Source organism: Salmo salar, chromosome 29 (assembly GCF_965601325.2).
Source record: "Salmo salar chromosome 29, fSalSal1, whole genome shotgun sequence".
Taxonomy (NCBI): domain Eukaryota; kingdom Metazoa; phylum Chordata; class Actinopteri; order Salmoniformes; family Salmonidae; genus Salmo; species Salmo salar.
In genome coordinates, this window is record NC_138319.1 from 28,887,229 (window position 1) to 28,914,932 (window position 27,704).

At 45.0% G+C, this 27,704-nt stretch overlaps 1 protein-coding gene across 1 annotated transcript in view; it reads left to right on the forward strand.

Moving 5' to 3' along the window:
- LOC106590456 (disco-interacting protein 2 homolog C) overlaps positions 1–27,704 on the forward strand; it is a 40,090-nt gene that overhangs the window by 2,658 nt on the left and 9,728 nt on the right. Inside the window, exons 2-27 of the mRNA XM_045710594.2 lie at positions 1,520–1,591; positions 3,796–3,897; positions 4,080–4,205; positions 4,549–4,836; positions 4,918–5,040; positions 5,359–5,550; positions 5,742–5,939; positions 6,183–6,274; positions 6,403–6,513; positions 6,688–6,811; positions 6,905–7,014; positions 7,176–7,278; positions 7,452–7,516; positions 7,611–7,704; positions 7,861–7,980; positions 8,076–8,190; positions 8,382–8,521; positions 8,606–8,742; positions 9,064–9,272; positions 9,689–9,803; positions 11,473–11,674; positions 16,516–16,616; positions 16,743–16,823; positions 18,853–18,976; positions 19,124–19,245; positions 20,622–20,733. Coding sequence (XP_045566550.1) covers positions 1,520–1,591; positions 3,796–3,897; positions 4,080–4,205; positions 4,549–4,836; positions 4,918–5,040; positions 5,359–5,550; positions 5,742–5,939; positions 6,183–6,274; positions 6,403–6,513; positions 6,688–6,811; positions 6,905–7,014; positions 7,176–7,278; positions 7,452–7,516; positions 7,611–7,704; positions 7,861–7,980; positions 8,076–8,190; positions 8,382–8,521; positions 8,606–8,742; positions 9,064–9,272; positions 9,689–9,803; positions 11,473–11,674; positions 16,516–16,616; positions 16,743–16,823; positions 18,853–18,976; positions 19,124–19,245; positions 20,622–20,733 — 3,378 coding nt within the window. The remainder of the gene's footprint in view (positions 1–1,519; positions 1,592–3,795; positions 3,898–4,079; positions 4,206–4,548; positions 4,837–4,917; positions 5,041–5,358; positions 5,551–5,741; positions 5,940–6,182; positions 6,275–6,402; positions 6,514–6,687; positions 6,812–6,904; positions 7,015–7,175; positions 7,279–7,451; positions 7,517–7,610; positions 7,705–7,860; positions 7,981–8,075; positions 8,191–8,381; positions 8,522–8,605; positions 8,743–9,063; positions 9,273–9,688; positions 9,804–11,472; positions 11,675–16,515; positions 16,617–16,742; positions 16,824–18,852; positions 18,977–19,123; positions 19,246–20,621; positions 20,734–27,704) is intronic.

Consider the following 27,704-nt stretch of genomic DNA (forward strand, 5'->3'; position numbering starts at 1 on the left):
AGAGGGGGGTGTACAGGGTGAAAGAGAGAGGGGGGTGTACAGAGTGAAAGAGAGGGGGGTGTACAGAGTGAAAGAGAGTGGGATAGAGATGCCATGCCAATCTGTGTGATTTGATTAGTTCACAAAGACCAATTGGGAAGGAACACTGCTTAGGCTGTAACCAATCACAGCTGGACGTTGATGTGATTCTGGGGATCAGCGTGAGACACACACAGCCGACACACACACACACACACACACACACACACACACACACACCACACACACACACACACACACACACACACACACACACACACACACACACACACACACACACACACACACACACACACACACTATTTCCAATGTTCCATGATTGCTAGCAATTTTTAGCCACTTGAAGGAAAATGGAAGTTTCTATAAAATGTTCTTCTGCATCCAGGAAAATGAAACTTTGCTTTAACTGGTCGTGACATATATGTACTATAGATTCCCTCTCAGCTTTCTTGTGTGAGAGCGAGAGAAAAAGAGAATTTGAAGAAAGAGAGAATAGGAAATAGAGAGAAGGGCTGTTATGATCTCAGTGATATTTCAGTGTGGCATTCGCTTGGATATTCTCACTCACACACACTTAGGCAGGTATCATTAGATTAGCCCAGTTATTACATCTGATGCTTGAAATCCAAGATGGCCACCAGGCCTTCTCCAGGAGAATGGTTGCTAGGCAACTCCCTGCCTGCTCCGCTGCGCTGAGAGAGGAAGATGGCGTCTCCCTGTTGTGTGTGTGTGTGTGTGTGTGTGTGTGTGCAGAAACAGGAATGCCGTCATGCTGTTGCTGATCTACAGAAAGGCCTCGTAGATTTACACCACACACATGCTGAATATCACAGCGAGGAACAGATGAGCAGATTGGACCTAGATGTTCTGGCTACCCTCAGATTGTGAAACACATTGTCTCTCTCTCTCTCTCTCTCTCTCTCTCTCTCTCTCTCCTCTCTCTCTCTCTCTCTTTCTTTCTCTCTCTCTGTCTCGATCTCTCTATTTTTCTCTCTATCTTCCTCTCCCTCACACACACACATACTGACATAGATGTGAAATGGCACAGAAACAAGCAAACCAGGGCTGGCCTCGTCCACTCACTCACATACTGTCTCTATTCTGTCTGTCTGTCTGTCTGTCTGTCTGTCTGTCTGTCTGTCTGTCTGTCTGTCTGTCTGTCTGTCTGTCTGTCTGTCTGTCTGTCTGTCTGTCTGTCTGTCTGTCTGTCTGTCTGTCTGTCTGTCTGTCTGTCTGTCTGTCTGTCTGTCTGTCTGTCTGTCTGTCTCTCTCTCTCTCTCTCTCACACTAAAAGGGCAGGTTCTGTGTTCTGAAGCCTCGTAAAAAACAGATACTCTTACACTCAAAACAACCTCTCTCTCTCACTCCCTCCCCATCCCTTTCTCTCCCTCCCTCCCTCCCTCCCTCCCTCCCTCCCTCCCTCCCTCCCTCCCTCCCTCCCCATCCCTCTCTCTCTCTATCCCCCCACTCTCTCTGCCAGGTGACATCACACAGAAGGGTTATGAGAAGAAGCGGTCTAAGCTGATCAGGGCCTACGTTCCTCATCCTGGAGGTACATTAATACACAGTCTGTCCTCTAATAGAACACAGTGCAGCACATACAGTCGTATGACAATTTCCATGATTTCCATTTATAAATAATTGGGTGTTTGGATCAGCAATTTCATTTTGATCTATCAAATAACTGATGGACACAGTAATAATTCAGTAGTGAAATGAGGTTTATTGGATTAACAGAAAATGTGCAATATGCATCAAAACAAAATTAGACAGGTGCATAAATTTGGGCACCCCAATAGAAAAATCACATCAATATTTAGTAGAGCCTCCCTTTGCTAAAATAACAGCCTCTAGACGCTTCCTATAGCCTCCAATGAGTGTCTGGATTCTGGATGAAGGTATTTTGGACCATTCCTCCTTACAAAACATCTCCAGTTCAGTTAGGTTTGATGGTTGTCGAGCATGGACAGCCCGCTTCAAATCATCCCACAGATTCTCAATGATATTCAGGTCTGGGGACTGGGATGGCCATTCCAGAACATTGTACTTGTTCCTCTGTGTAAATGCCCGGGTAGATTTTGAGCAGTGTTTTGGGTCGTTGTCTTGTTGAAATATCCAGCCCAGGCGTAACTTCAACTTTGTGACTGATTCTTCAACATTATTCCCAAGAATCTGCTGATATTGAGTGGAATCCATGCAACCCTCAACTTTAACAAGATTCCCAGTACTGGCCACACAGCCCCACTGCATGATGGAACCCCACCAAATTTTACTGTGGGTAGCAAGAGTTCTTCTTGGAACGCTGTGTTCTTTTGCCGCCATGCATAACGTCCCTTGTTATGACCAAATAACTCAATCTTTGTTTCATCAGTCCACAGCACCTTATTCCAAAATGAAGCTGGCTTGTCCAAATGTGTGTTTGCATACCTCAAGCAACTCTGTTTGTGGCGTGTGTGCAGAAAAGGCTTCTTCCACATCACTCTCCATTTTTACATTACATTTTGGTCTTTTAGCAGACGCTCTTATCCAGAGCGACTTACAGTCGTGAATGCATACATTTCATACGTTATTATTATTTTTTCTCATACTGGCCCCCCATGGGAATCGAACCCACAACCCTGGCATTGCAAACACCATGCTCTACCAACTGAGCCACACGGGACCTCTCCCATACAGCTTCTCCTTGTGCAAAGTGTGATGAATTGTTGAACGACGCAGTGACACCATCTGCAGCAAGATGATGTTGTAGGTCTTTGGAGGTGGTCTGTGGGCTGTTTTTGACCGTTTGCACCATCCTTCGCCTTTGCCTCTCCGATCTTTTACTTGGTCTGCCACTTCTGGCCTTAACAAGAACTGTGCCTGTGGCCTTCCATTTCCTCACTATGTTCCTCACAGTGGACACTGACAGCTTACATATCTGCGATAGATTTTTGTAGCCTTCCTCTAAACCATAATGTTGAACAATCTTTGTTTTCAGGTCATTTGAGAGTTGTTTTGAGGCCCCCATGTTGCCACTCTTCAGAGGAGAGTCAAAGAGAACAACAACTTGCAATTGGCCACCTTAAATACCCTTTCTCATGATTGGATGCACTTGTCTATGAAGTTCAAGACTTAATGAGCTCACCAAACCAATTGTGTGTTCCAATTAATCAGTGCTAAGTAGTTACAGGTATTCAAATCAACAGAATGACAATGGTGCCCAAATTTTTGCATAGCCTATTTTTCACATCTGATTTAATTTGATACAACTTAATATTGCTACACTAAAAATCTTTGTCCAGACAGTACCCCAGTACTCTGCTTTTATTAGAAAATGAATGGCATGCCATTGTGATCATTTTCTGTGACGACAGAGTCAATTATTATGCCGCCTCAGAGGGGTGCACAAACTTTTTCATACGACTGTATATTCTAGTCCCACTGGGTTTAACCTTCTTCCTTTAACCCGTGGCTCTCTCACTCTGTAGTACTCCCAATACTCTCAATGCTGCAGCATATTCAACATGCTGAAAGCTCCTTCCACACTGAGAATGTTTGGTGATTTTTGTATCTCTGTGGATTGGACTGTATCTTTTTGACTCGCTCAATTGTTTTTTGTGTGCTTTTCTGTGTGTGTGTGTGTGTGTGTGTGTGTGTGTGTGTGTGTGTGTGTGTGTGTGTGTGTGTGTGTGTGTGTGTGTGTGTGTGTGTGTGTGTGTCTGTGTGTGTGCGCGTGCGCACTTTTCTGTGTGCACGCGTTTTTCTGTGTGTGTGTAGGTATGGAGGGTATGTCCCACCGCCCATTCTTCGCCCCCCCGTCTGCCGCTCGCTTCCACAGGCGGCGTTCTTCTGGAACACGCGATGAACGCTATCGTTCAGGTACACACAAGCACACACCCGCCTTAACTACAATACTGAACCTCACCTTAGACCAGAGTCATTGAAACTGTTGGTAGACTCAACTTTAGATTGACCTTTCATTAGTCAACATATAGCTAGAAGTGTTTTGATTAAATTGACTAACACAATTCCTTCTTTCTCCAACACCATTTCACCCCCAGACGTCCACAGTGAGGCGGTGCAGGCAGTGTTAGCCAGACATGTGGAGAGCAAGGTGGCAGTGCCCATGCCCTCCAAACGACGATCGCTGGTGGTACAGACATCCATGGACGCCTACACACCCCCAGGTGAGACACACACACACACACACACACACACATCAGGTTATGATATGATTATGTCAGTGTTATGCTGTAGTTGTGCTGTATGAAGGTTGTATAAAGGTTATTAACTCTCCCTAGGCCTGTCCTCATTGTCTTATACAGTTAAGTTCTATTAAGGTTGTAGTAACGTTAATTATATGTTATGCTATGCAGTTATGTAGTATGAAAGTTGTATGAAGGCTACTGACCCTCACTAGGCCTGTCTTCAGGGTCAAATAGAGTTGGGGTTAGGTTGTGTTTTGGTTAGCTATGATAGGTTGTAGTTATGCTGTATGAAGGTTGTATGAAGGTTACTGACCCTCACTAGGCCTGTCCCCACTGTGCTCAGACTCATCGTCGGGCTCGGAGGAGGAGGAGGGGCCAGGCGATGATATGCCAGGGATGGAACACTGGATGACTCGCCCCGCCCTCTTAGGTCCAGCCCACCTAGGCTCCACCTCCTCGTCCTCCTCGTCCACTCAGAGCGGCGGCAGCGGCAACGCAGGACGACTGGCAGACTCGCTCGCACACACACACCTCTCACACCCACACCTGGCACACGCCCACCTCACACACACACACCTGACCCAGTCACACCACGTGTCAGCTCACCACGGTGAGTACAACTTCACTTTTCTTATTTGTGTAACAGTGTGTTTGTGTGTATGTGTTTACATCTGTATGTGTGTGTCTGCAGCTATTGGACACCTGTCTCTGAAGCGTAAGCCAGCTCTGGGCGTGGCAGAGAACGGAGGATCTCTCAGGAGATCCTGTGAGTTCGGTTCTGATATGCTGTGGCCTCCACCGCTGGAGTCTGACGGTCAGTACGCTCACACACACACATGCGCTCACACACACACACAGACCTTTTTTTAATGCATATACCATTCCACTGCTTTAACACTCTCTCTCCCTCTCTCTCTGTCTTTGTTCTCTCTTGCCCTCTCTCTCTCGCTCTCCCTCTCTCTCTCTCTCTCTCCCGCTCTCTTACTCTCTCTCTCTCTCTCTTTCTCTCTCTCTCTCTTTCTCTTTGTCTCTCTCTCCCTCCCTCTCTCTCCCTCCCTCTCTCACTCTGCTCCTCCTGGTGTAACTGGCTACTCATCTGACTCCTCCCACTCCCACCCCCACTCCCACTCAGAGCGCCACATAGGAACCATCGCCCGAAACACACAGAAATATGGCAACGCTGAGCGCATGGAGACTGGAGATGGTGTCCCGGTCAGCAGTCGTGTGTCTGCTAAGATCCAGCAGTTAGTGAACACTCTGAAAATGCCTCGTAGACCTCCGCTCAGAGAGTTCTTCGTTGATGACTTTGAAGAACTTCTAGAAGGTAGGAGCTATCAACCAATAAATCAGTCCAATGAATAAATAAATAAATACATACATATTTAAATCTAGCTAGCTAGCTATCTTCTCTGTCTTTATATTTAGTGAAAGGTTAGTGAAGGTTTCTGCATTCATCTCTAGTGTGTGTAATTGTTTTACATGCAAGTTTCACAATAAAAGTCTCTGTCTCTGTAGTCCAGCAGCCAGACCCCAAGCAGCGCCGTCCAGAGGGGGCAGAGATGTTGGCAGTGAGAGGAGAGGCTCTGGGGGTGGTGACTAACTGGCCCCCCTCCCTGGAGGCAGCTCTCCAACGCTGGGGCACCATCAGCCCTAAAGCCCCCTGTCTCACCAGCCTGGACACCACTGGCAAACCTCTATATGTACTCACATACGGTAACTACACACACACGCACATACACACATCAAAGGAGGCTGGTGAGAGGAGGATGGCTCATAATAATGCCTGGAATGGAGTAAATGGAAAGGTATCAAACACATGGAAACCATATGTTTGATGTATTTGATACCATTCCACTGATTCTGCTCCAGCCATTACTATGAGCCCATCCTCCTTAATAAGGTGCCACCAACCTCCTGTGGCACACACACTCACTCAGCCCTGTGTTGTGTCCATAGGGAAGTTATGGTCTCGAAGTGTCAAGCTGGCCTTTAACATCCTCCACAAGCTGGGCAGCAAGCAGGAGCCCATGGTGCGACCGGGGGACAGGGTGAGTACATGTAGAAGATCCATCCCTCCAATACTTTTACTAGTTATGTTATTAATCATGGATATCCGAATTAAGGACAAGAAGGATTGTAATATTTTCTCCCTGCCTATGTTCCTCCGATCCCCTAGGTGGCGCTCGTGTTTCCTAACAATGACCCGGTGGCCTTCATGGTGGCCTTCTATGGCTGCCTGCTGGCTGAGGTGGTCCCTGTACCCATAGAGGTGCCCCTCACACGCAAGGCACGTCTACATAAATGTGGGTGTGGGGAAAAATGAATAGTCAGAGGTCCAAGCACAGAGCCCTGGGGAACACCTTGTTTCATTCGCATACTGTTTGTTGTGTTGTATAAGCAATAAGCACATTCAAGCACATATAGGAGTGTTGGACCTGAACGTGTCTGTCTTGTCCAATAGGATGCTGGCAGCCAGCAGATCGGCTTCCTATTGGGTAGCTGTGGGGTTACCGTGGCGCTGACCAGTGATGCCTGCCATAAAGGCCTGCCCAAGAGTGCTACAGGAGAGATACCACAGTTCAGAGGTAAGTATATGTGTGCGTGCATGAGCATGTGTTCTCGTAATCTAGTTCCTCAACAGTGTATGAATACAGCCAAATGATTCTCTGTCTCTCTAGGATGGCCTAAGCTGCTGTGGTTTGTGACTGAGTCGAAGCATCTCTCCAAGCCTCCCAGAGACTGGTTCCCTCACATCAAAGATGCAAACAGCGACACAGCATATATAGAGGTAACACATTCATTACATTTCCATTACAAAAAGAGCTTCTAATGTAAATCAATCCAAATGCTTTAACAGAACCCTAAGGGGTTTTAATGTGTGTATTTGTTACTCTACACCATACCACTGCTTTATCTCTCTCTCTCTCTCTCTCTCTTCCCCCCCCCAAGTACAAGACCTGTAAGGATGGGAGTGTTCTGGGAGTCACGGTGATGAGGATCGCTCTGCTGACTCACTGCCAAGCCCTCACACAGTCCTGTGGCTACACAGAAGGTACTGTAAGACACACACTCTACACACACAACACTCTCTCTCACAAACACACTCTGCCAGGTAATCTCTCTAACGCTTTCTTTCGCTTCAGTGATCTCTTGACGTCTGTCTCTCACTTTGTCTCCCTCCCGCTCTTGCTCCCCCACTCCCTCGTCTCCCCTCTCTCTCTGCAGCGGAGACCATAGTGAATGTTCTAGACTTTAAGAAGGACGTGGGCCTGTGGCACGGCATCCTCACGGTAAGACCTGCTGCTACAGGTCAGGTTGTCAGGGAAAGTATGATAAGGGGTTAAAGGTTAGAGGTTAAAGGTTATGTGTATCTCCTATCTCCAGAGCGTGATGAATATGATGCATGTGATCAGCGTTCCCTACTCTCTGATGAAGGTCAACCCGTTGTCCTGGATACAAAAGGTCTATCACTTTAAAGGTCAGACACACCCACCTGTCAATCAACCACTCAATAGTAAATTCATATGTCAATCTACAAGATATTGTTATGAAGTCATTTGTCAATCATTCAGGCAGTATTTGATCTTAACTTCGCGTTAACCCTGAAGTTGACGCTGTGTGTGTCCCTCTCCAGCCAAGGTAGCGTGTGTAAAGTCCAGGGACATGCACTGGGCTCTGGTGGCCCACAGAGAGCAGAAGGACATCAGCCTGAGTTCCCTCCGTATGCTGCTGGTCGCCGACGGATCTAACCCCTGTAACTCTCACTTCCTATTTATCGAGCTATTTTTCTCTTAGTCCTCTCTTTTTTTCTCTTAGTCCTCTCTTCTCTTCTGTCCTCTCCTTCTCCAGGGTCTATCTCGTCCTGTGATGCGTTCCTCAATGTGTTCCAGAGTAAAGGCTTGAGGTCAGAGGTCATCTGTCCCTGTGCCAGTTCCCCCGAGGCACTGACTGTTGCCATCAGAAGGTAGGCTCCGTCTACACTACCCCCTGACTAAGCACACTAACACACACACACCATCAGCAGCAGCATTCAGTCTTGGTCGATCCTAGAGTAACAGGCTTAATATTTTGTTGGTTTGGAAAAGGATTCTGTCAACGTTAATACCATCATCATCAGTGAGATCAGTCCTTTATATCTGTCTCTCACTGATCCAGGCCAGTGGAGGACAGTAGCCAGCCCCCAGGCCGAGGTGTTCTCTCCATGCAGGGTCTGAGTTACAGTGTGGTCCGCGTCGACACGGAGGAACACCTGTCAGTCCTCACTGTGCAGGATGTGGGCACTGTCATGCCTGGAGGTATGGGTGTGTGTGTGTGTGTGTGTGGTTAGGCCTGCTCTCTTCTTCAGCTCCAGTTGTGCAGTATGTGTGTTCTGTCTCCAGCCCTGGTGTGTGTGGTGAAGCCAGACGGTGTGCCTCTCCTGTGTAAGACAGATGAGATCGGGGAGCTGTGTGTGTGTTCCGTTGCCACGGGAACATCCTACTACGGACTGACAGGCATGACCAAGAACACCTTTGAGGTGAGGACAGTAGGGTTTGTGTGTGTTACTTACATATAATGGCCATTTGTACTGTATATATAGCATGTACAACATTGGTGTGGGTGTTTGTTCATGACATAATATGTGTGTATAATGTGGGTGTATAATGTGTGTGTGTGAGTGTGTGTGTGCATGCATGTGTGGGTGTGCATGTGTGTGCGCACTTGTGTGTGCGCGTGTGTGTGTGTGTGTGTGTGTGTGTGTGTGTGTGTGTGTGTGTGTGTGTGTGTGTGTGTGTGTGTGTGTGTGTGTGTGTGTGTGTGTGTGTGTGTGTGTGTGTGTGTGTGTGTGTGTGTGTAGGTGTTCCCTGTAGCATCCGGTGGAGGTCTGGTCAGTGAGTATGCGTTTGTCCGTACGGGGCTGCTGGGCTTCGTGGGTCCAGGTGGTCTGGTGTTTATCTCTGGCAAGATGGACGGCCTCATTGTGGTCAGCGGACGCAGACATAACGCTGATGACATCATAGCCACCGCACTGGCCGTGGAGCCAATGAAATTCATCTACAGAGGGAGGTATGCAACCTTGCAGTATTGTTTTGGGCAAAGACACTGTAAATGACAGAACCACATGTTCTAGTCAAAAGTACTGCACTACATAGGGAATATTATTCTCCGTCTGTACTCACTGTACCCTCCATGGAAAAGATGGTAGTCAGAGACCATACTGATACTACCCCAACCTTCTAACTGTCTGTCTGTCTGTCTGTCTGTCTGTCTGTCTGTCTGTCTGTCTGTCTGTCTGTCTGTCTGTCTGTCTGTCTGTCTGTCTGTCTGTCTGTCTGTCTGTCTGTCTGTCTGTCTGTCTGTCTGTCTGTCTGTCTGTCTGTCTGTCTGTCTGTCTGTCTGTCTGTCTGTCTGTCTGTCTGTCTGTCTGTCTGTCTGTCTGCCTGCCTGCCTGCCTGCCTGCCTGCCTGCCTGCCTGCCTCCAGGATAGCAGTGTTCAGTGTGACCGTGCTGCGTGATGAGCGTATTGTGGTGGTAGCAGAGCAGAGACCAGACTCTACTGAGGAGGACAGCTTCCAGTGGATGAGCCGCGTGCTGCAGGTAACACTACCTCACATCACCCTACCGTACGACCTTAATGCAGGTAACACTACCTCACATCACCCTACCGTACAACCTTAATGCAGGTAACACTACCTCAACATCACCCTACCGTACAACCTTAATGCAGGTAACACTACCTCACATCACCCTACCGTACAACCTTAATGCAGGTAACACTACCTCAACATCACCCTACCGTACAACCTTAATGCAGGTAACACTACCTCACATCACCCTACCGTACAACCTTAATGCAGGTAACACTACCTCACATCACCCTACCGTACGACCTTAATGCAGGTAACACCACCTCACATCACCCTACCGTACAACCTTAATGCAGGTAACACTACCTCAACATCACCCTACCGTACGACCTTAATGCAGGTAACACTACCTCACATCACCCTACCGTACAACCTTAATGCAGGTAACACTACCTCACATCACCCTACCGTACAACCTTAATGCAGGTCACACTACCTCAACATCACCCTACCGTACGACCATAATGCAGGTCACACTACCTCACATCACCCTACCGTACAACCTTAATGCAGGTAACACTACCTCAACATCACCCTACCGTACAACCTTAATGCAGGTAACACTACCTCACATCACCCTGCCGTACAACCTTAATGCAGGTAACATTACCTCACATCACCCTACCGTACAACCTTAATGCAGGTAACACTACCTCACATCACCCTACCGTACGACCTTAATGCAGCTAACACTACCTCACATCACCCTGCCGTACAACCTTAATGCAGGTAACACTACCTCACATCACCCTACCGTACAACCTTAATGCAGGTAACACTACCTCACATCACCCTACCCTACAACCTTAATGCAGGTAACACTACCTCACATCACCCTACCGTACAACCTTAATGCAGGTAACACTACCTCAGCACGACCACAGTACGACCATAATGCAGGTAACGCTACCTCAACACGACCACAGTACGACCATAATGCAGGTAACACTACCTCAACACGACCACAATGCAGGTAACACTACCTCAGCACGACCCCAGTACGACCATAATGCAGGTAACGCTACCTCAGCACGACCCCAGTACGACCATAATGCAGGTAACGCTACCTCAACACGACCCCAGTATGACCATAATGCAGGTAACACTACCTCAGCACGACCCCAGTACGACCATAATGCAGGTAACACTACCTCAACACGACCCCAGTACGACCATAATGCAGGTAACACTACCTCAACACGACCCCAGTACGACCATAATGCAGGTAACACTACCTCAACACGACCCCAGTACGACCATAATGCAGGTAACACTACCTCAGCACGACCCCAGTACGACCATAATGCAGGTAACACTACCTCAGCACGACCCCAGTACGACCATAATGCAGGTAACACTACCTCAACACGACCCCAGTACGACCATAATGCAGGTAACACTACCTCAACACGACCCCAGTACGACCATAATGCAGGTAACACTACCTCAACACGACCCCAGTACGACCATAATGCAACCAGACTAGTCAAAATGTGTGAATGGAGGTTGTTCATGATCTCTTGTCTCCTCCCCTGTGTGTGTGTCCGTGTGTGTGTGTGTCTGTGTGTGTGTGTGTGTGTGTGTGTGTGTGCGTGTGTCCGTGTGTGTTTAATTGACAGGCGATAGACAGTATCCATGGTGTGGGTGTGTTCTGCCTGGGGTTAGTTCCAGCCAACACCCTCCCTAAGACCCCCCTGGGGGGTTTACACCTGTCTGAGACCAAACAGCTGTACCTGGAGGGGGGGCTGCACCCCTGTAACGTCCTCATGTGTCCTCACACCTGTGTTACCAACCTGCCCAAACCACGACAGAAACAACCAGGTGAGAGAGAGAGAGAGAGAGAGAGAGAGAGAGAGAGAGAGAGAGAGAGAGAGAGAGAGAGAGAGAGAGAGAGAGAGAGAGAGAGACTGCACGTTTAGAAGAGCTGATTATATTTTTTTCTTTCACCTTTATTTAACCAGGTAGGCTAGTTGAGAACAAGTTCTCATTTACAACTGCGACCTGGCCAAGATAAAGCAAAGCAGTGCGACACAAACAACAACACAGAGTTACACATGGACTAAAACATACAGTCAATAACACAATAGAAAAAAAGTCTATAAACAGTGTGTGCAAATGAAGTAAGTTAAGGGAGGTAAGGCAATAAATAGGCCATAGTGGTGAAATAATTTCAATTTAGCAATTAAACACTGGAGTGATAGAGACTGGAGTGATAGATGTGCAGAAGATGAATGTGCAAGTGGAGATACTGGGGTGCAAAGGAGCAAAAGAAATTAAATGAATAACAGTATGGGGATGAGGTAGTTGGATGGGCTATTTACAGATGGGCTATGTACAGTTGCAGTGATCTGTGAGTTGCTCTGACAGCTGGTGCTTAAAGTTAGTGAGGGAGATATGAGACTCCAGCTTCAGTGATTTTTGCAATTCGTTCCAGTCATTGGCAGCAGAAAACTGGAAGGAAAGGCGGCCAAAAGAAGAATTGGCTTTGGGGGTGACCAGTGAAATATACCTGCTGGAGTGCGTGCTACAGGTGGGTGTTGCTATGGTGACCAGTGAGCTGAGAAAAGGCGGGGCTTTACCTAGCAAAGACTTATGGATGACCTGGAGCCAGTGGGTTTGGCGACGAATATGAAGCGAGGGCAAGCCGACGAGAGCATACAGGTCGCAGTGGTGGGTAGTATATGGGGCTTTGGTGACAAAACGGATGGCACTGTGATAGACTGCATCCAATTTGCTGAGTAGAGTGTTGGACGCCATTTTGTAAATGACATCGCCGAAGTCAAGGATCGGTAGGATGGTCAGTTTTACGAGGGTATGTTTGGCAGCATGAGTGAAGGATGCTTTGTTGCGAAATAGGAAGCCGATTCTAGATTTACTTTTGGATTGGAGATTATTAATGTGAGTCTGGAAGGAGAGTTTACAGTCTAACCAGACACCTAGGTATTTGTAGATGTCCACATATTCTAAGTCAGAACCGTCCAGAGTAGTGATGCTGGACGGGCGGGCAGGTGCTGGTAGCGATGGGTTGAAGAGCATACATTTAGTTTTACTTACATTTAAGAGCAGTTCAAGGCCACGGAAGGAAAGTTGTATGGCATTGAAGCTCATCTGAAGGTTAGTTAACACAGTGTCCAAAGAAGGGCCAGAAGTATATAGAATGGTATTGTCTGCATAGAGGTGGATCAGAGAATCACCAGCAGCAAGAGCGACATCATTGATGTATACAGAGAAAAGAGTCGGCCTGAGAATTGAACCCTGTGGCACCCCCATAGAGACTGCCAGAGGTACAGACAACAGGCCCTCCGATTTGACACACTGAACTCTGTCTGAGAAGTAGTTGGTGAACCAGGCGAGGCAGTCATTTGAGAAACCAAGGCTGTTGAGTCTGCCGACAAGAATGTGGTGATTAACAGAGTCGAAAGCCTTGGCTAGGTCGATGAATACAGCTGCACAGTATTGTCTCTTATCGATGGAGGTTATGATATCATTTAGGACCTTGAGCGTGGCTGAGGTGCACCCATGACCAGCTTGGAAACCAGATTGCAAAGCGGAGAAGGTACGGTGGGATTCGAAATGGTCGGTGATCTGTTTGTTAACATGGCTTTTAAAGAGGATAGATATAGATATAGGTCTGTAGCAGTTTGGGTCTAGAGTGTCTCCCCCTTTGAAGAGGGGGATGACCACGGCAGCTTTCCAATCTTTGGGGATCTCAGATGATACGAAAGAGAGGTTGAACAGGCTAGTAATAGGGGTTGCAACAATTTCGGCTGATAATTTTAGAAAGAGAGGGTCCAGATTGTCTAGCCCAGCTGATTTGTAGGGTTCCAGATTTTGCAGCTCTTTCAAAACATCAGCTATCTGGATTTGGGTGAAGGAGAAATGGGGGAGGCTTTGGCAAGTTGCTGTGGGGGGTGCAGGGCTGTTGACCAGGGTAGGGGTGGCCAGGTGGAAAGCATGGGCAGCCGTAGAAAAATGCTTATTGAAATGTTCAATTATAGTGGATTTATCGGTGATGACAGTGTTTCCTAGCCTCAGGGCAATGGGCAGCTGGGAGGAGGTGCTCTTATTCTCCATGGACTTTACAGTGTCACAGAACTTTTTGGGGATTGTGCTGCAGGAAGCAAATTTCTGTTTGAAAAAGCTAGCCTTTGCTTTCCTAACTGCCTGTGTATATTGGTTCCTATTTTCCCTGAAAAGTTGCATAACGCGGGGTCTGTTCGATTCTAATGCAGTACGCCACAGGATGTTTTTGTGCTGGTCAATGGCAGTCAGGTCTGGAGTGAACCACGGGCTATATCTGTTCTTTGTTCTACATTTTTTGAATGAGGCATGCTTATTGAAGATGGTGAGGAACGCACTTTTAAAGAATAACCAGGCATCTTCTACTGACGGAATGAGGTCAATATCCTTCCAGGATACCCGGGCCAGGTTGATTAGAAAGGCCTGCTCGCTGAAGTGTTTTAGGGAGCGTTTGACAGTGATGAGGGGTGGTTGTTTTACCGCAGACCCATTATGGATGCAAGCAATGAGGCAGTGATCGCTGAGATCCTGGTTGAGGACAGAAGTGTATTTGGAGGGCAGGTTGGTTAGGATGATTTCTATGAGGGTGCCTGTGTTTACGGATTTGGGGTTGTACCTGGTAGGTTCTTTTGATAATTTGTGTGTGATTGAGGGCATCAAGCTTAGATTGTAGGATGGCCGGGGTCTTAAGCATGTCCCAGTTTAGGTCACCTAACAGCACGAGCTCTGAAGATAGATGGGGGGCAATCAATTCACATATGGTGTCCAGGGCACAGCTGGGGCAGAAGGTGGTCTATAGCAAGCGGCAACGTTGAGAGACTTGCTTCTGGAAAGGTGGATTTTTAAAAGTAGAAGCTCAAATTGTTTGGGCACAGACCTGGATAGTAAGACAGAACTCTGCAGGCTATATCTGCAGTAGATTGCAACTTCGCCCCCTTTGGCAGATCTGTCTTGTCCTAGAATGTTATAGTTAGGGATGGAAATTTCAGGGTTTTTGGTGGCCTTCCTAAGCCAGGATTTAGACACGACTTGGACATCCGGGTTGGCAGAGTGTGCTAAAGCAGTGAATAAAACAAACTTAGGGAGGAGGCTTCTAATGTTAACCTGCATGAAACCAAGGCTTTTACGGTTACAGAAGTCAACAAATGAGAGCGCCTGGGGCATGGGAGTGGAGCTAGACATTACAGGGCCTGGATTAACCTCTACATCACCAGAGGAGCAGAGGAGGAGTAGGATAAGGGTACGGCTAAAGGCTATAAGAACTGGATGTCTAGTGTGTTCGGAACAGAGAGTAAAAGGAGCAGGTTTCTGGGCGCGGTAGAATAGATTCAATGCATAATATACAGACAAAGGTATGGTAGGATGTGAGTACAGTGGAGGTGAACCTAGGTATTGAATGATGAGAGAGGTATTGTCTCTAGAGACATTAATTAAACCAGGTGAGGTCACTGCATGTGTGGGAGGTGGGACAAGAGGGTTAGCTGAGGCATATTGAGCAGGGCTGGAGGCTCCTCAGTGAAATTTGACAATAATCACTAACCAAAACAGCAATTGACAAGGCATATTGATATTAGGGAGAGGCATGCGTAGACGAGTGATCATTGGGTCCAGTGTGTAGCTGGGCGGGCTGGAGACACGGTGATTCAGACAGCTAGCGGGCCGGGGCTAGCAGGCTAGCAGAAGGGCCTTAGAGAGACGTCACGACGGGAGAAGTCTGTTGTAGCCCCTTCGTGCGGTTACGTCAGCAGACCAGTCGTGATGGATCAGCAGGTGTCCGTGTAGTAATAGGGTCCAGGCCAATTGGCAAAATAGGTATAGTAGCCCAAAAAATTGGCTGATGGACCTCTTATGCTAACAGTCTGGTATGCTCTAGACAGCTTGCAGGCCGTGGCTAGCAGGCTAGCAGATGGGCATCCAGGGCACGTCGCGACGGAGGAACCTGTTGAAAAAAACCCTTGGGCGGATTATGTCGGTAGTCCAGTCGTGATGGATCGGCGGGGCTCCGTATCGGCAATAAAAGGGGTCCAGGCCAATTGGCAAAATAGGTATTGTAGCCCAAGGATTGGCTGTTGGACCTCTTCGGCTAGCCGGGAGATGGGCCTAGCATAGGCTTGCGGTAGGAATCCGGGGATATGGAGAAAAAGAAGTCCGATAAGCTCTGGGTTGAATCGCGCTGTGCAGACTGGCAGGAGTTGTCTGGGCTAAAGGTTAGCTGATGACCACTAGCAGTGGCTAGCTGACTACTAGCTAGTAGCTAGTTAGCTGGCTAGCCTCTGTTGGGGGTTCCGGTTCTGGAGTAAAGAAAATAGCAGATCCATACCACATTGGGTGAGGCGGGTTGCAGGAGAGTATGTTGAGGTTGGGGTTAAGAAAAATATTTAAAAAGATATGCGAAGAAAAAATATATGAAAAGATAAATACACCGGACACGACAAGACGAAGACAAAAGACACCTTACTGCTATGCCATCTTGGAATGAAAATGAATTTAGAATTTAGTGAACGATGAGAAGCAACTTTGCTGGAAACCTGAAGAACATTGTTAGCTCTTATAGCTCTCAAGCTGCTTGTTGTATCTGGTCATTCAAATCATGTTTTGGACGTGTCCTGACCTCGTGTGTGTGTGTTGTGTGTGTGTTGTAGAGATTGGTCCTGCCTCTGTGATGGTGGGGAACCTGGTGTCTGGGAAGAGGATCGCTATGGCCAGTGGCAGAGACCTGGGACAAACTGATGACAATGACCAGGTAACACATCGTGTGTGTATTTCTTCCGCCTGACACACACACAGGACTTTATAATGTGTTTTAAACTGTGATGGATTGTAGTTATTACACATTCTGTGATGGCATATCATGTTGTGTGTTCTGTAGTTCCTGTTCCTGTCAGAGGTTCTGCAGTGGAGATCTCAGACTACGCCTGAACACATCCTCTACACACTGCTTAGCTCCCGGGTAACACACAAACAAACACACATGCATGCACATACACACACAGCAGTGGAGGCTGGTGGGAGGAGCTATAGGATGACAGGCTCATTTTAATGTCTGAAATGGAGTAAAAGGAACAGAGTCAAACATGTGGTTTCCATATGTTTGATGTGTTTGATACCGTTCCATGAATTCCTTTCCAGCTTTACAATGAGCCCGTCCTCCTATAGCTCCTCCCACCAGCCTCCACTGACACACACACACACACACTTATGCCATGGATTTTTCAAGGACTCTGATTGTTACAGACTCTGATTGGAATCTGATTGTTACGGACTCTGATTGGACTCTGGTTGTTATGGACTCTGATTGTTAAGGACTCTGATTGGACTCTGATTGTTACAGACTCTGATTGGAATCTGATTGTTACGGACTCTGATTGGACTCTGGTTGTTATGGACTCTGATTGTTACAGACTCTGATTGGACTCTGATTGTTAAGGACTCTGATTGTTATGGACTCTGATTGTTATGGACTCTGATTGGACTCTGATCGTTACAGACTCTGATTGGACTCTGATTGTTATGGACTCTGATTGTTATGGACTCTGATTGTTATGGACTCTGATTGTTATGGACTCTGATTGGACTCTGATTGTTATGGACTCTGATTGTTATGGACTCTGATTGTTAAGGACTCTGATTGGACTCTGATTGTTACAGACTCTGATTGGAATCTGATTGTTACGGACTCTGATTGGACTCTGGTTGTTATGGACTCTGATTGTTATGGACTCTGATTGTTATGGACTCTGATTGTTAAGGACTCTGATTGGACTCTGATTGTTACAGACTCTGATTGGAATCTGATTGTTACAGACTCTGATTGGACTCTGATTGTTATGGACTCTGATTGTTATGGACTCTGATTGTTAAGGACTCTGATTGGACTCTGATTGTTACAGACTCTGATTGGAATCTGATTGTTACGGACTCTGATTGGACTCTGGTTGTTATGGACTCTGATTGTTACAGACTCTGATTGGACTCTGATTGTTAAGGACTCTGATTGTTATGGACTCTGATTGTTATGGACTCTGATTGGACTCTGATTGTTACAGACTCTGATTGGACTCTGATTGTTATGGACTCTGATTGTTATGGACTCTGATTGTTATGGACTCTGATTGTTACGGACTCTGATTGGAATCTGATTGTTACGGACTCTGATTGGACTCTGGTTGTTATGGACTCTGATTGTTACGGACTCTGATTGGACTCTGGTTGTTATGGACTCTGGTTGTTATGGACTCTGATTGTTACGGACTCAGATTTCTAAGGACTCTGATTGTTACAGACTCTGATTGGAATCTGATTGTTACGGACTCTGATTGTTACGGACTCTGATTGGACTCTGGTTGTTATGGACTCTGATTGTTACGGACTCTGATTGGACTCTGGTTGTTATGGACTCTGATTGTTATGGACTCTGATTGTTAAGGACTCTGATTGTTATGGACTCTGATTGTTATGGACTCTGATTGTTATGGACTCTGATTGTTAAGGACTCTGATTGTTAAGGACTCTGATTGTTAAGGACTCTGATTGGACTCTGATTGTTACAGACTCTGATTGGACTCTGATTGTTATGGACTCTGATTGTTATGGACTCTGATTGTTATGGACTCTGATTGTTATGGACTCTGATTGGACTCTGATTGTTACAGACTCTGATTGGACTCTGATTGTTACAGACTCTGATTGGACTCTGATTGTTACGGACTCTGATTGTTAAGGACTCTGATTGGACTCTGATTGTTAAGGACTCTGATTGGACTCTGATTGTTATGGACTCTGATTGGACTCTGATTGTTATGGACTCTGATTGTTATGGACTCTGATTGTTAAGGACTCTGATTGGACTCTGATTGTTACAGACTCTGATTGGACTCTGATTGTTATGGACTCTGATTGGACTCTGATTGTTAAGGACTCTGATTGTTACGGACTCTGATTGGAATCTGATTGCGCTCTATCACTCCATCTTTCTCTAGGGAGCGGTGTCTAGTTCTCTGACGTGTCTTCAGCTCCATAAGAGGGCAGAGAGAGTTGCTGCTCTGCTGCTGGAGAGAGGAGGACTACAGGAGGGAGACCACATAGCACTGGTCTACCCACCAGGTAACACACACACACACACACACACACACACACACACACACACACACACACACACACACACACACACACACACACACACACACACACACACAGCATATGTGTACGCCCAAATACACTCTTCACTTCTCTCTCCTATGTGTGTTACAGGTATAGACCTGATTGCAGCGTTCTACGGTTGTCTGTACGCTGGCTGTGTTCCTATCACGGTCAGACCGCCCCACCCACAGAACATCTCAACCACACTGCCCACGGTCAAGATGATCGTAGAGGTGAGAGGTCAATGACTGTGGTAAACTAGAGGGCAATACTGCCCAGGCAACCGGGTAGAGAGGAGGTAGAAGAGAAAGAGAATGTAACAGCATCTCTCTCTCCATCTCTCTCTCTCTCCATCTATCGCTCCCTCTCTCTCCTCATCTATCTCCCTCTCTCTCTTCATCTATCACACTCTCTCATCTATCTCCCTCTCTCTTCATCTCTCCCTCTCTCTTCATCTATCTCCCCCTCTCTCTTCATCTATCTCCCTCTCTCTTTTCATCTCTCTCTCTCCATCTATCTCCCTCTCTCTTCATCTTTCTCTTCATCTCTCTCTCCATCTATCGCTCCCTCTCTCTTCATCTATCTCCCTCTCTCTCTTCATCTATCTCCCTCTCTCTCTCCATCTCTCTCCCTCTTTCCCTCTCTCTCTTCGTCTATCTCTCCCTCTCTTCGTGTATCTCCCTCTCTTCGTGTATCTCCCTCTCTCTTCATCCATCTCCCTCTCTCTCTTCATCCATCTCCCTCACTTTCATCCATCTCCCTCTCTCTCTTCATCCATCTCCCACTCTCTCTTCATCTCTCTCTCTCTCTCTCTCTCTCTCTCTCTCTATCTCTCTCTCTCTCTCTTCATCTATCTCTCTCTTCATCTATCTCCCTCTCTCTCTTAATCTCTCTCTCTTCATCTATCGCTGTCTCTCTCTTCATGTATCTCTCCCTCTCTCTTCATGTATCTCCCTCTCTCTTCATCCATCTCCCTCTCTCTCTTCATCCATCTCCCTCTCTCTCTTCATCCATCTTCCTCTCTCTCTTCATCCATCTTCCTCCCTCTCTTCATCCATCTTCCTCCCTCTCTTTATCCATCTCCCTCCCTCTCTTCATCTATCTCTCTCTCTTCATCTCTCTCGCTCTCTCTCTCTCCATCTACCTCTCTCTCTTCATCTATCTATCTCTCTTCATATCTCTCTCTCTTCATCTATCTATCTCTCTCTCTTCATCTCTCTTTTCATCTCTCTCTCAATCTCTCTCTCTCTTCATCTCTCTCTCTCTTCATCTCTCTCTCCATCTATCTCTCTCTTGCTCTTCATCTATCTCTCTCTCGCTCTTCATCTATCTCTCTCTCACTCTTCATCTATCTATTTCTCTCTCTCTCTTTTCATCTCTCTCTCTCTCTCTCTCTCTCTCTTCATCTATCTCTCTCCCTTATCTCTCTCTCTCTCTCTCTCTCTCTCTCTCTCTCTCTCTACCTCTTCATCAATCTCTCTCTCTCCCTTCATCTACTTATCTCTCTTTCTCTCTACATCTATCTTTCTCTCTCTCTCTGCATCTATCTATCTCTCTCGCTCTGCATCTATTGCTCTCTCTCCCTTCATCTATCGCTCTCTCCCTCCAGGTCAGTCGTTCAGCCTGTGTGATGACCACAGCGGTCATCTGTAAGCTGCTGCGGTCCAAGGAGGCGGTCGCCACAGTTGACATCAGGAACTGGCCTCCCGTCCTGGACACAGGTCAGCCCTGACCACATGTACTGTATCTGTCTGGCTGTTAGCTGGATGTTTGTACTGTATCTGTCAGGATGTTTGTATTGTATCTGTCAGGATGTTAGCTGGATGTTTGTATTGTATCTGTCAGGCTGTTAGCTGGATGTTTGTACTGTATCTGTCAGGATGTTTGTATTGTATCTGTCAGGATGTTAGCTGGATGTTTGTATTGTATCTGTCTGGCTGTTAGCTGGATGTTTGTATTGTATCTGTCAGGCTGTTAGCTGGATGTTTGTACTGTATCTGTCAGGATGTTTGTACTGTATCTGTCAGGCTGTTAGCTGGATGTTTGTACTGTATCTGTCAGGCTGTTAGCTGGATGTTTGTATTGTATCTGTCAGGATGTTAGCTGGATGTTTGTACTGTATCTGTCAGGATGTTTGTATTGTATCTGTCAGGCTGTTAGCTGGATGTTTGTATTGTATCTGTCAGGATGTTTGTATTGTATCTGTCAGGATGTTAGCTGGATGTTTGTACTGTATCTGTCAGGATGTTAGCTGGATGTTTGTATTGTATCTGTCAGGATGTTAGCTGGATGTTTGTATTGTATCTGTCAGGCTGTTAGCTGGATGTTGTATTGTATCTGTCAGGATGTTTGTATTGTATCTGTCAGGCTGTTAGCTGGATGTTTGTACTGTATCTGTCAGGATGTTTGTATTGTATCTGTCAGGCTGTTAGCTGGATGTTTGTACTGTATCTGTCAGGATGTTTGTATTGTATCTGTCAGGATGTTAGCTGGATGTTTGTATTGTATCTGTCAGGCTGTTAGCTGGATGTTTGTATTGTATCTGTCAGGATGTTAGCTGGATGTTTGTATTGTATCTGTCAGGATGTTAGCTGGATGTTTGTACTGTATCTGTCAGGATGTTTGTATTGTATCTGTCAGGATGTTCTGGAGTTGTATTGTATCTGTCAGGATGTTTGTATTGTATCTGTCTGGCTGTTAGCTGGATGTTTGTATTGTATCTGTCAGGATGTTAGCTGGATGTTTGTATTGTATCTGTCAGGCTGTTAGCTGGATGTTTGTATTGTATCTGTCAGGATGTTTGTACTGTATCTGTCAGGATGTTTGTATTGTATCTGTCAGGATGTTAGCTGGATGTTTGTATTGTATCTGTCAGGATGTTTGTACTGTATCTGTCAGGATGTTTGTATTGTATCTGTCAGGCTGTTAGCTGGATGTTTGTATTGTATCTGTCAGGATGTTTGTATTGTATCTGTCAGGATGTTAGCTGGATGTTTGTATTGTATCTGTCAGGATGTTGTGTATTGTATCTGTCAGGCTGTTAGCTGGATGTTTGTACTGTATCTGTCAGGATGTTTGTACTGTATCTGTCAGGATGTTAGCTGGATGTTTGTATTGTATCTGTCAGGATGTTAGCTGGATGTTTGTATTGTATCTGTCAGGATGTTTGTATTGTATCTGTCAGGATGTTTGTATTGTATCTGTCAGGATGTTAGCTGGATGTTTGTATTGTATCTGTCAGGCTGTTAGCTGGATGTTTGTATTGTATCTGTCAGGATGTTTGTACTGTATCTGTCAGGATGTTTGTATTGTATCTGTCAGGATGTTAGCTGGATGTTTGTATTGTATCTGTCAGGATGTTAGCTGGATGTTTGTATTGTATCTGTCTGGCTGTTAGCTGGATGTTTGTATTGTATCTGTCAGGATGTTAGCTGGATGTTTGTATTGTATCTGTCAGGCTGTTATGTGTTGTATTGTATCTGTCTGGATGTTTGTATTGTATCTGTCAGGATGTTAGCTGGATGTTTGTATTGTATCTGTCAGGCTGTTAGCTGGATGTTTGTATTGTATCTGTCAGGATGTTTGTATTGTATCTGTCAGGATGTTTGTATTGTATCTGTCAGGATGTTTGTATTGTATCTGTCAGGCTGTTAGCTGGATGTTTGTATTGTATCTGTCAGGATGTTAGCTGGATGTTTGTATTGTATCTGTCAGGATGTTAGCTGGATGTTTGTATTGTATCTGTCAGGATGTTAGCTGGATGTTTGTACTGTATCTGTCTGGATGTTTGTATTGTATCTGTCAGGATGTTTGTACTGTATCTGTCAGGATGTTAGCTGGATGTTTGTATTGTATCTGTCAGGATGTTAGCTGGATGTTTGTACTGTATCTGTCAGGATGTTTGTATTGTATCTGTCAGGCTGTTAGCTGGATGTTTGTATTGTATCTGTCAGGATGTTTGTATTGTATCTGTCAGGATGTTAGCTGGATGTTTGTATTGTATCTGTCAGGATGTTAGCTGGATGTTTGTATTGTATCTGTCAGGCTGTTAGCTGGATGTTTGTATTGTATCTGTCAGGATGTTAGCTGGATGTTTGTATTGTATCTGTCAGGATGTTAGCTGGATGTTTGTATTGTATCTGTCAGGATGTTAGCTGGATGTTTGTATTGTATCTGTCAGGCTGTTAGCTGGATGTTTGTATTGTATCTCTCAGGATGTTAGCTGGATGTTTGTATTGTATCTGTCTGGCTGTTAGCTGGATGTTTGTATTGTATCTGTCAGGATGTTAGCTGGATGTTTGTATTGTATCTGTCAGGCTGTTAGCTGGATGTTTGTATTGTATCTGTCTGGATGTTTGTATTGTATCTGTCAGGCTGTTAGCTGGATGTTTGTATTGTATCTGTCAGGCTGTTAGCTGGATGTTTGTATTGTATCTGTCAGGATGTTAGCTGGATGTTTGTATTGTATCTGTCTGGCTGTTTGTATTGTATCTGTCAGGATGTTTGTATTGTATCTGTCAGGCTGTTAGCTGGATGTTTGTATTGTATCTGTCTGGATGTTTGTATTGTACCTGTCAGGCTGTTAGCTGGATGTTTGTATTGTATCTGTCAGGATGTTAGCTGGATGTTTGTATTGTATCTGTCAGGATGTTAGCTGGATGTTTGTATTGTATCTGTCAGGATGTTAGCTGGATGTTTGTACTGTATCTGTCAGGATGTTAGCTGGATGTTTGTACTGTATCTGTCAGGCTGTTAGCTGGATGTTTGTATTGTATCTGTCAGGATGTTTGTATTGTATCTGTCAGGATGTTAGCTGGATGTTTGTATTGTATCTGTCAGGCTGTTAGCTGGATGTTTGTATTGTATCTGTCAGGCTGTTAGCTGGATGTTTGTATTGTATCTGTCAGGCTGTTAGCTGGATGTTTGTATTGTATCTGTCAGGATGTTTGTACTGTATCTGTCAGGATGTTAGCTGGATGTTTGTATTGTATCTGTCTGGCTGTTAGCTGGATGTTTGTATTGTATCTGTCAGGATGTTTGTATTGTATCTGTCAGGATGTTTGTATTGTATCTGTCAGGATGTTAGCTGGATGTTTGTACTGTATCTGTCAGGATGTTAGCTGGATGTTTGTATTGTATCTGTCAGGATGTTTGTATTGTATCTGTCAGGATGTTAGCTGGATGTTTGTATTGTATCTGTCAGGCTGTTAGCTGGATGTTTGTATTGTATCTGTCAGGATGTTAGCTGGATGTTTGTACTGTATCTGTCAGGCTGTTTGTATTGTATCTGTCAGGATGTTAGCTGGATGTTTGTATTGTATCTGTCAGGATGTTAGCTGGATGTTTGTATTGTATCTGTCAGGCTGTTAGCTGGATGTTTGTATTGTATCTGTCAGGATGTTAGCTGGATGTTTGTATTGTATCTGTCAGGCTGTTAGCTGGATGTTTGTATTGTATCTGTCAGGATGTTTGTATTGTATCTGTCAGGATGTTAGCTGGATGTTTGTATTGTATCTGTCAGGATGTTAGCTGGATGTTTGTATTGTATCTGTCAGGATGTTAGCTGGATGTTTGTATTGTATCTGTCAGGCTGTTAGCTGGATGTTTGTATTGTATCTGTCTGGATGTTTGTATTGTATCTGTCAGGATGTTTGTATTGTATCTGTCAGGATGTTAGCTGGATGTTTGTATTGTATCTGTCAGGCTGTTAGCTGGATGTTTGTATTGTATCTGTCAGGATGTTTGTATTGTATCTGTCAGGATGTTAGCTGGATGTTTGTATTGTATCTGTCAGGCTGTTAGCTGGATGTTTGTATTGTATCTGTCAGGATGTTAGCTGGATGTTTGTATTGTATCTGTCAGGCTGTTAGCTGGATGTTTGTATTGTATCTGTCAGGATGTTAGCTGGATGTTTGTATTGTATCTGTCAGGATGTTAGCTGGATGTTTGTATTGTATCTGTCTGGCTGTTAGCTGGATGTTTGTACTGTATCTGTCAGGATGTTTGTACTGTATCTGTCAGGATGTTAGCTGGATGTTTGTATTGTATCTGTCAGGATGTTTGTATTGTATCTGTCAGGATGTTAGCTGGATGTTTGTATTGTATCTGTCAGGCTGTTAGCTGGATGTTTGTATTGTATCTGTCAGGATGTTAGCTGGATGTTTGTATTGTATCTGTCAGGCTGTTAGCTGGATGTTTGTATTGTATCTGTCAGGATGTTAGCTGGATGTTTGTATTGTATCTGTCAGGATGTTAGCTGGATGTTTGTATTGTATCTGTCAGGCTGTTAGCTGGATGTTTGTATTGTATCTGTCAGGATGTTAGCTGGATGTTTGTATTGTATCTGTCAGGATGTTAGCTGGATGTTTGTATTGTATCTGTCTGGCTGTTAGCTGGATGTTTGTATTGTATCTGTCAGGATGTTAGCTGGATGTTTGTATTGTATCTGTCAGGCTGTTAGCTGGATGTTTGTATTGTATCTGTCAGGATGTTTGTATTGTATCTGTCAGGATGTTAGCTGGATGTTTGTATTGTATCTGTCAGGATGTTAGCTGGATGTTTGTATTGTATCTGTCAGGCTGTTAGCTGGATGTTTGTATTGTATCTGTCTGGCTGTTTGTATTGTATCTGTCAGGATGTTTGTATTGTATCTGTCAGGCTGTTAGCTGGATGTTTGTATTGTATCTGTCTGGATGTTTGTATTGTACCTGTCAGGCTGTTAGCTGGATGTTTGTATTGTATCTGTCAGGATGTTAGCTGGATGTTTGTATTGTATCTGTCAGGCTGTTAGCTGGATGTTTGTATTGTATCTGTCAGGATGTTAGCTGGATGTTTGTACTGTATCTGTCAGGATGTTTGTACTGTATCTGTCAGGATGTTAGCTGGATGTTTGTATTGTATCTGTCAGGATGTTTGTATTGTATCTGTCAGGATGTTTGTATTGTATCTGTCTGGATGTTAGCTGGATGTTTGTATTGTATCTGTCAGGATGTTTGTACTGTATCTGTCAGGCTGTTAGCTGGATGTTTGTACTGTATCTGTCAGGATGTTAGCTGGATGTTTGTACTGTATCTGTCAGGCTGTTAGCTGGATGTTTGTACTGTATCTGTCAGGATGTTAGCTGGATGTTTGTATTGTATCTGTCAGGATGTTTGTATTGTATCTGTCAGGCTGTTAGCTGGATGTTTGTACTGTATCTGTCAGGATGTTTGTATTGTATCTGTCAGGCTGTTAGCTGGATGTTTGTATTGTATCTGTCAGGATGTTAGCTGGATGTTTGTATTGTATCTGTCAGGATGTTTGTACTGTATCTGTCAGGCTGTTAGCTGGATGTTTGTACTGTATCTGTCAGGATGTTAGCTGGATGTTTGTACTGTATCTGTCAGGCTGTTAGCTGGATGTTTGTACTGTATCTGTCAGGATGTTTGTATTGTATCTGTCAGGATGTTTGTATTGTATCTGTCAGGATGTTAGCTGGATGTTTGTATTGTATCTGTCAGGATGTTTGTATTGTATCTGTCAGGATGTTAGCTGGATGTTTGTATTGTATCTGTCAGGATGTTTGTATTGTATCTGTCAGGCTGTTAGCTGGATGTTTGTATTGTATCTGTCAGGATGTTTGTATTGTATCTGTCAGGATGTTAGCTGGATGTTTGTACTGTATCTGTCAGGATGTTTGTATTGTATCTGTCAGGCTGTTAGCTGGATGTTTGTATTGTATCTGTCAGGCTGTTAGCTGGATGTTTGTATTGTATCTGTCAGGATGTTTGTACTGTATCTGTCAGGATGTTAGCTGGATGTTTGTATTGTATCTGTCAGGATGTTAGCTGGATGTTTGTATTGTATCTGTCAGGATGTTTGTACTGTATCTGTCAGGATGTTAGCTGGATGTTTGTATTGTATCTGTCAGGATGTTAGCTGGATGTTTGTATTGTATCTGTCAGGCTGTTAGCTGGATGTTTGTATTGTATCTGTCAGGATGTTTGTATTGTATCTGTCAGGATGTTAGCTGGATGTTTGTACTGTATCTGTCAGGATGTTTGTATTGTATCTGTCGGAGAGCGGATGTGTACGCGTCGGATGTTTGTATTGTATCTGTCAGGATGTTAGCTGGATGTTTGTATTGTATCTGTCTGGCTGTTAGCTGGATGTTGTATTGTATCTGTCAGTATGTTAGCTGGATGTTTGTATTGTATCTGTCTGGCTGTTAGCTGGATGTTTGTATTGTATCTGTCAGGATGTTAGCTGGATGTTTGTATTGTATCTGTCAGGATGTTAGCTGGATGTTTGTATTGTATCTGTCAGGATGTTAGCTGGATGTTTGTATTGTATCTGTCAGGATGTTAGCTGGATGTTTGTATTGTATCTGTCAGGATGTTAGCTGGATGTTTGTATTGTATCTGTCAGGCTGTTAGCTGGATGTTTGTATTGTATCTGTCTGGCTGTTAGCTGGATGTTTGTATTGTATCTGTCAGGCTGTTAGCTGGATGTTTGTATTGTATCTGTCTGGCTGTTAGCTGGATGTTTGTATTGTATCTGTCAGGATGTTAGCTGGATGTTTGTACTGTACCTGTCAGGATGTTAGCTGGATGTTTTTACTGGTGTATAACTCAATCAATCAATCAAATGTATTTATAAAGCCCTTCTTACATCAGCTGATATCTCAAAGTGCTGTACAGAAACCCAGCCTAAA